General features: G+C 44.6%; 2 protein-coding genes across 3 annotated transcripts; one reads left to right on the top strand and one right to left on the bottom strand.

The window, feature by feature from the left end:
- Positions 1 to 47: 47 nt before the first annotated feature.
- polr2eb (RNA polymerase II, I and III subunit E, b) lies at positions 48 to 2904 on the bottom strand. Its single transcript, XM_030371874.1, has 7 exons — positions 2715 to 2904; positions 2289 to 2463; positions 1996 to 2111; positions 1293 to 1373; positions 1144 to 1202; positions 922 to 1000; positions 48 to 411 (listed from the first exon to the last, which is right to left on the bottom strand). Exons 1-7 carry the CDS (start codon positions 2769 to 2771, stop codon positions 346 to 348), a joined length of 633 nt encoding a protein of 210 aa, XP_030227734.1. The 5' UTR covers positions 2772 to 2904; the 3' UTR covers positions 48 to 345.
- A 25-nt stretch (positions 2905 to 2929) lies between these two features.
- On the top strand, positions 2930 to 6644 carry gpx4a (glutathione peroxidase 4a). 2 transcript variants are annotated; one of them, XM_030371875.1, is made up of 7 exons: positions 2930 to 3099; positions 4357 to 4448; positions 4844 to 4988; positions 5292 to 5443; positions 5835 to 5859; positions 6058 to 6117; positions 6292 to 6644. In XM_030371875.1, the coding sequence occupies exons 1-7, from the start codon at positions 3010 to 3012 to the stop codon at positions 6322 to 6324; spliced, it is 597 nt and encodes a 198-aa protein (XP_030227735.1). In that variant the 5' UTR covers positions 2930 to 3009; the 3' UTR covers positions 6325 to 6644. The 2 variants fall into 2 exon arrangements, with proteins under 2 accessions (XP_030227735.1, XP_030227736.1); XM_030371876.1 differs by lacking the exon at positions 2930 to 3099 and adding an exon at positions 3775 to 4055.
- Positions 6645 to 7406: the final 762 nt, after the last annotated feature.

Raw genomic sequence — 7406 nt, 5'->3', positions numbered from 1 at the left:
GGTTGCGTTCAACCTATTCACTGTATCTTTAAAGAAATGGCGGCAAATTTAAAGAAGCATAATTTTATTAAATTCAGAGTTTTTTTTTTTACAAAAATACATAGTAGAAATAACAAAGGGATCTCTGGTCTGCAGAGAAAGCGGGATAAGTCAGGATATGGCCCAGTGCTGACCCTGTGAGGGCTTGGAAACAACCTATTGAAGTATGACCTGAATTTAAACAAAACGCTTTTGTCGATTGACCTGGGTCCGGAACTTCCACTTCACGGTCACACATTTACTGAACAGCAAACAATACTTGATTCAAATTGTCGCACATTGGGGTCATCCTGCACTTGCAGTCATTCACTGGACCAGTCTGTATGTGATGTAGCGCCCAGCGGTCTCACTAGACCTGATGATCTTCACAACCTGAAAAGATACGCATTGAGTTACATGATGCAATTGGAATTCAATGTTTGTGCTGATAAACACGATCAGATGTACTTTATTATAAAATGTAGAAATGTTTACTGTAACCGAACACCAAGTCCGGGAACATTGACCCATATCAGATATACACAATGTCAACTGACAAAGCCACATTGCCTACATGTACAATAACAGCCTGAGGTTGGAGTTGGGCACATTTTCATGAATTGCATTATCCTCTCTCCAGAATTAAAGACTAATGTATTCAAGTCACCCTGGCACTTAATAAAAGTGCTTAGCATCATGTAGCAACTCATCCTAGCTATTCTAGTTGTATACAGGGAATGGGTTTAACCTAGAAATAGTAAGTGCTTGGCCCTTGTTTCTATGAACACCCTCACTGTATCGACAGCAATATTATGTTTGTTTCTTCTGACAAATGTACGTTTGTAAGTTGCTTAGGATAAAAGTGTTTGCTAAACGCCCTTAATGTCAAGGCTGAGGGTTTACCTGTCCTCTCTTCAGACCAAAGTATCGAGCCACTGGGTCCCCACCCTGGATTCTAGGCAGCTGACTCTCTTTCAGTTTGCTGGGATAGAAACGGAGAGGAATGATGAGAAATGTGTGTTGCCTGGTGTCAGACATCTTGAGATGACTTGTTCAGTCAACAGCCCTTCCATGCTTGGTTAAGGCAGTTGCCAAGCTGCTCACATCCTATAGAATTATACTCACTATCTTGCCAGTAGTTCAACCACTTCCTCCTTCGTCATCACGATATGTTCAGGAACGAGCTGCAGGCAGATATGATACGCACACACATCGATCACAATAGTCACTTCAGTACATATGAGCTACAACGGTCTTTGTTTTAAAGATAATACCTCGTGCTCTGTGATGTTAATGAGCAGCTCCTGCTGTAGAAACTGTTCCAGAATATACTTTGGTGCCATGTCAACTAGAGACTGTAAAAGATAAGCATGAGCACAACATTAGAAATGTAGAGGTTAGGGCTGAGCAATCATTCAGTATTATTGTACATCTCTTGGAATGATATTGTATCGTCATGAAATTAAGATAGACTTATCGTGATGCCCAGTTTTATAATTAAAACGATTGAACATGAGAACCATGCCCTTTAAATGATCAAATGTGAGGTCTGAAATGTTAGTTTGGCGCAGAAATGAGTTCCAGTCTAACTACATTTTCAACATTTCCATGTATTTTAAGATAATGACAATCAGTTAAAACGGTTAAGAATGTAATTTTCAAATTTGTAAGCGTATTGTAATATTTATCGATATTGTGTAAAATTCGCCTTATTTATCGCTATCATTTCGATTTTACCCAGCCCTATTGGGGTCATCACACGACTGACTTTCATATTGGTTTAATTTGTAACATACAAAGTCATACTAACACAAATAAATTAGCGTAACCCTTTGTGTGCTCAAGCGTAACCCTTGAGCACACAAATATAATAATAGCATCACTACCGTTTGCATATACGATTTTGTTATCTTTAAAAATCGGTGGGACTACATTCCATTATAACGGAAATATAAACGGCGCAACTGAAGGTTTCACCTGTTTGGCCGAAGGGGTCATTCCCATCTGAACCACGATGATGGCCCGGGTGATGTTCTCCTCCTGCATCCTCTGACAGTACATCTTGATGGTCTTGATTCCGACTTTGGGCTCCTCTAATCAATGGGGAGAAAGCGTGCTCGAACTCATTTCAGAAAAGGAACGACAAACACCAGCCTCAAGAGAACATGGATACATTATATTCAATCAAACAGATGACCTATTGCTACTACTGCCTGTTTTACCATCTGTATGTTCTGTACACAGGCTCCAAGGGTTCCACATAAACTTACCGGGGAAGAAAACAAACATCTGATCCGTGGGGTCGTCGTTGTGGGCTACGAGCACCGTCAGGTCCGTCCGCCTGGGACGACCCTCACTAGGTTTGTCACCGAATTGACTCTTAAACTCATCCAGCGTCTGGTCCAACTCATCCTGGGTCACCAGATAACCTCGGTCATGGCAAAGCTGCAAGGAGGAAAACCAGCTGGTGAATTAGTGGTATAGATAATAAAAATCGTTCAACAGGGTAGACCTGAGTCAGGAGTAAAACGATATATTAACACTACCCTGGCTCATTTGAACATCTTTATTATGGCATAAATCAAATGGAATGATGCCATCACAGTCGATTCGGAGTCAGACTCGGAACACAACAGAGACAGCTAGCTCTGGATTGCTTCAGGAAGCGAAACACATATAGACTGTCTATAACCCACCTGCATGATGGTTTTTCGAATCTTCCATAACCTGTAGGTTTCCTCTTCATCATCCATTGCTGGGGGTTGTGCTTTTCGTCGTCGTCTACGCTAAATTGTTGTGTATTTCGAGCTGCTGCTCTGTGTTGTTCGGTATGTGCGCCGCACGTTTCGCTGACCGACGCGGTTTGATGACGTGGTTTGGACGCTTGATGCAATGGGGCGTGGCTAACAGATTTGCCCCCGGTCGATTCCTAATAGGTCCATTGCCGCGTCCGATAAACGCGATCAATGATCGCGTTTGTTTCCACTAGATATGGCATGGGCCTGTAAAAAAATGAGTCCACGTATTCAAATATCGTTATTTGGGATCTTGGCGAGCAGCGGGCTGTTTCTCTTGGCGATGGTATTGTACTAATTTTTGGTAACGAAATTTACTGTTACAATAATATTAGCCTTGTGTGTTTGGGTATATATGTGTGTTTGTGTATATGTGCGAATGTGTGTGTGAGTGTGTGTGTGTGTGTTGCTATTGGGAATTTGTTACACAACAGCAAATACAAGTAGTCTCCTGCATCTTCACAGTATCACAGAGAATGCATTGCAACTCAATGTTGTACCATGGTTGTATCACGTCGCACGGATCAATAACTATTCATCATACGCCGCCACGCTGTTTGAGTACATAGATGAGTGATATTAGGCTCAGTGGCCAGCTTCACCTTATGTATGGACTTCAAGATCTGAGTAATCAACCTTACTGGTGGTTATCTTGCTCGCCTGTGTAGTACGCATGTGATGCACTGTGAAAAAAAGTTATATTCTTGCTGAATGTGTTCAGTTGGCTGAAATGGTCAGCCGTGGTGTCCTCTTGGACCTTCCTGTACCACACGAAGGGCCTGCACTCAGAAGCATGAATCCTCTATAAACCCATGTTGTTGTATAATTTTGTTGTGTAAGTCCTGCTGCTTCGCATATTACGAGGCGATGAGGGGACAAAACAACCTTTACCCTGACAACGTGATGTGGAACATACCTATAATAGGATTGAAGGGTCAGACTTGTTTTTATTACAAAATGAGGCTCGTACCATTGTGGCCTTATGTGAAAATCCTCAAATACATGAGTCAGCAGAAAACTGGATTAGATCATCAGAGCCTATCGCCACCAGGCATGAACCATCGCCCTTTGCTCCGAGCCGTGGATTTATAACGGACCTCACCTCGGTCCAGGCACAGTCGCTCAGCGGTGGATGCTGCTGACGCTTGCATGGGAATCTAGAGTCGCTTGTGTCTTGGACCGTACTGAAAGACAGTCATGCGTCCGCTAGGGCCAGCTGTCCTATTTTCTGTCCTACTGCTGGTAAGACAACCTATTCGAGCTATCGGACAAGCCATTAAAAAAAATAAATGCAGCATTCTTCATAATGTCCTTTGACAATTTGGTGTTCATGGCTTTGTAATGGATGTTGGTTATGGTTGGTCTCGGATCTGGGTCTCTGGTTAGCCTTGCAAAAAGAGCCAGTTCTTACTTTGGATAGAATAGACCGGGTTCTCACACGGTTGGCCACTGTGCGTGTCGGGAGGGACACTCTCATGTCCTCTTTAACCCAGCCATATTTGTTCTTGTTCTGCTAAATGGATGACTTTGTTTTCTCTTACAGGCTGCAGCACAGGATCCGCAAACAGCCACCTCTATTTATGACTTCTCAGCCACGGACATCGATGGAAACGTGGTGTCCCTGGAAAAGTACAGGTGAGGCTACCGCGGGTGCAAACTCGCGTCCTGCGATGCGGTGGTCGCCTCTCTAACCAGTGATTGTCCTTTGTTCAGAGTTGGGTTTACTATCGTGATCCTAATCTATCCAAATTATTTTTTTCGTGTGCTAAACTACACACACACACACACACGCGCACACACACACACACACACACACACACACACACACACACACACACACACACACACACACACACACACACACACACACACACACACACACACACACGGTTTATGCAAATTAAAACAGAAGGACATTCAAAGCTTGAGAGGGCAGGTGATGGTCAGAAGCCGACCATCAAGTTTGACCAGTTGTGTGTACTTTTCATGCAGTCAATTATAACACTTGTGTCTTTTTGTTGTGTTTCCAGGGGGGAAGTTGTGATCATCACCAACGTTGCCTCTAAATGAGGCAAGACCCCGGTGAACTACTCTCAGTTTGCGGAGATGCACGCCAAGTACTCTGAGAGAGGTTTACGCATCCTGGCCTTCCCCTCCAACCAGTTTGCAAACCAGGTAGACCCCCTCTGACGCACTCATTGTATGTTGTACGTCCTTGCACTTAGAAATAGTACTTGTGCTATTGTGAGTTGTTGAGTAATAATCAATAGATATAAAATCCCTAAACTGCAAATCTAATCATCGTCTTAGTCCTATTGTCTATACAGTGACAAAGCTTATCTGCTTTGCCCCTTTTATAAGTTCCGAGGTTAGGGGGTCGTCTGTGAGTCCCTTTGAGTCCGACAGTGGTTAAGGGGCTAGTACAAACACAAGTGACTCGACCCATCTCATTAACGCCAACTCTCCGTGGGCCTGAAGGAACCCGGCACGGAGACGCAGATCAAAGCGTTTGCGGCGTCCTACAACGCCCGCTTCGACATGTTCAGCAAGGTCAACGTGAACGGGGCCAACGCCCACCCCCTGTGGAAGTGGCTGAAGGAGCAGCCAAACGGTCGTGGCTTCTTGGGGAGGTGAGCGGAGGGCGGAGGAGGGGAACGTGGGCGATGCAGACGTTAAAGGTCACGTGTTATACCACCAGGTGTGAGTGTGTTACAAGCAGTTTTGGAAATCGGCCTCTTCTGACGTCACAAGTGGGCACGTCCACCTGGATGTACGTCGGATGGATGAGCAACGTTTGCTAGTCCACTGGGTAGGCTGGTAGACTGATCTATTGGCATACGTCTAGGTGGACACGCCCACTTGTGATGTCAGAAGAGGCCAATCATACTCGCACCTGGTGGCATAATATGTCACCTTTAACCGTACATTTATTTATTTTTTTAATATATATTTTCTGTAACTTTTGAAGCACTTGATTTTGCCTCTATGTGATTCTAACATGGCTTTGTTTCCCATCTGTAGCCGCATCAAATGGAACTTCACCAAGGTAATTATTCAATAATTCTTAACTGTTCTCCACAGCATCACTGTAAAACACCCATAGCTCGCTTGGCGTGTCCAGAGTGTATTTGGTGTATATGTTACCACAAACAACCCAGCACCTAAACTGGTGTCAACTCACACACACAAGTTGTGTGTGAATCCACATCGTTACCTCTTGACTCTCATTCTATCCCTTCCTTAGTTCCTGATCAACCGAGAGGGCCAGGTGATGAAGAGATACGGACCCTTGGATGATCCCAGCGTGAGTAGAAGACAGGCCCGGCCCACTTTGAGCACTTTTTATAATCTATAATATTAAATTTATATTCTTGTAGTTCCGACTATTAAAGAACGCAGCATTACTGTGACGAAAGCGATATATCGTTTCTCTCTTCTTCTGACAAATGTACTTGTAAATGTCTTGCTCGACTTTCAGGTGGTGGAGAGGGATCTTCCCCTGTATCTGTAACGATGTGATGACCGACCCGGGGCCCAGCTTCCGGCGGGACCCTCCATAGCTCCCCCCCCCCCCCTCCCCTCCCCTGCCCCTCCGAGTGCCGGTGGAGTAGAGCTGGGATCCGCTCAGACTAGTGACGGTGCGTCTCAAAAGCCGCTCAGCGGGAAGGACAAACCTGATGGAAACGGCGTGCAAACCTTCTGGGCGGACCCAGATGCTTTACCCTGTTGGTGCTTTCGGTTCAGAGAAACGGGCAAACCATAAAACAACTCAGACAAACTGTATCTGGCAACTCGTACAAATATTTCAAAAATAAAACAATTCTAATCCTGTTTGTGTGTTGGTTAAATCTTGTTTGAATAACTTGCTAATTTGGTCCCGCAAGAACGGTCTGCAGGCTTTGTCAATCGTACATTGTTCATTTCACCAACAATGATCTCGCCCCACTGCACATTTTTAGCCATATGATATCAGTAGTCTGCCAAGCCTCTACCTGCGCATCTGGCGTCAATACCTCTCATTTCCACAGGGGGAGCCAAAACCCCATCTAAACACAAGTAATACAATGGCGTGCTTAAAGGGGACCTATTATGCTTTTTCGACTTTTATGACCTATAAACCTTGTTATAATGATTGATAGTCATGTTTAACCATACTAAAGTGTCTAATAATGACGTACATGCATTTCAACGTATTCCCTGCTGACAGTCTGGGGTGGCTGTGCAGAGCGCTAAACACTTGGGACAATGTTTGCATTCACTTGTTCACATTTCCGGGAAAACATCTACGTAGAGGCACTCCTGCCGCGCCCCCCATATGCCTGGTCAAATCTGCCCGCCCGCGCGCTTCAAGAAAGGTAACCAATCACAACGGAGTTGGGTTGGCAGGAGGGGGGTGAGGGGGCGGAGAAGGACGAAACCGAGCGTTGACAGAGAATGCTGAAAGCGCCCAGATGAGAAGAAGAGTTTCCCGAAAGTCCCCTTTAAGCTTTACGTAACACTTGTTTTTTATTGGTCGTCATGAAAAAAAACATAAGGGGTAACACTGTTGTTTTTTATTGGTCGTCATAAAAAAAACAAAAGGGGTAACACCGT

The sequence above is a fragment of the Gadus morhua genome, chromosome 12 (assembly GCF_902167405.1).
Source record: "Gadus morhua chromosome 12, gadMor3.0, whole genome shotgun sequence".
Classification (NCBI taxonomy): Eukaryota; Metazoa; Chordata; class Actinopteri; order Gadiformes; family Gadidae; genus Gadus; species Gadus morhua.
The sequence above is the reverse complement of the archived record's forward strand: the minus strand, read 5'-3'. Positions and strand labels throughout refer to the sequence as shown.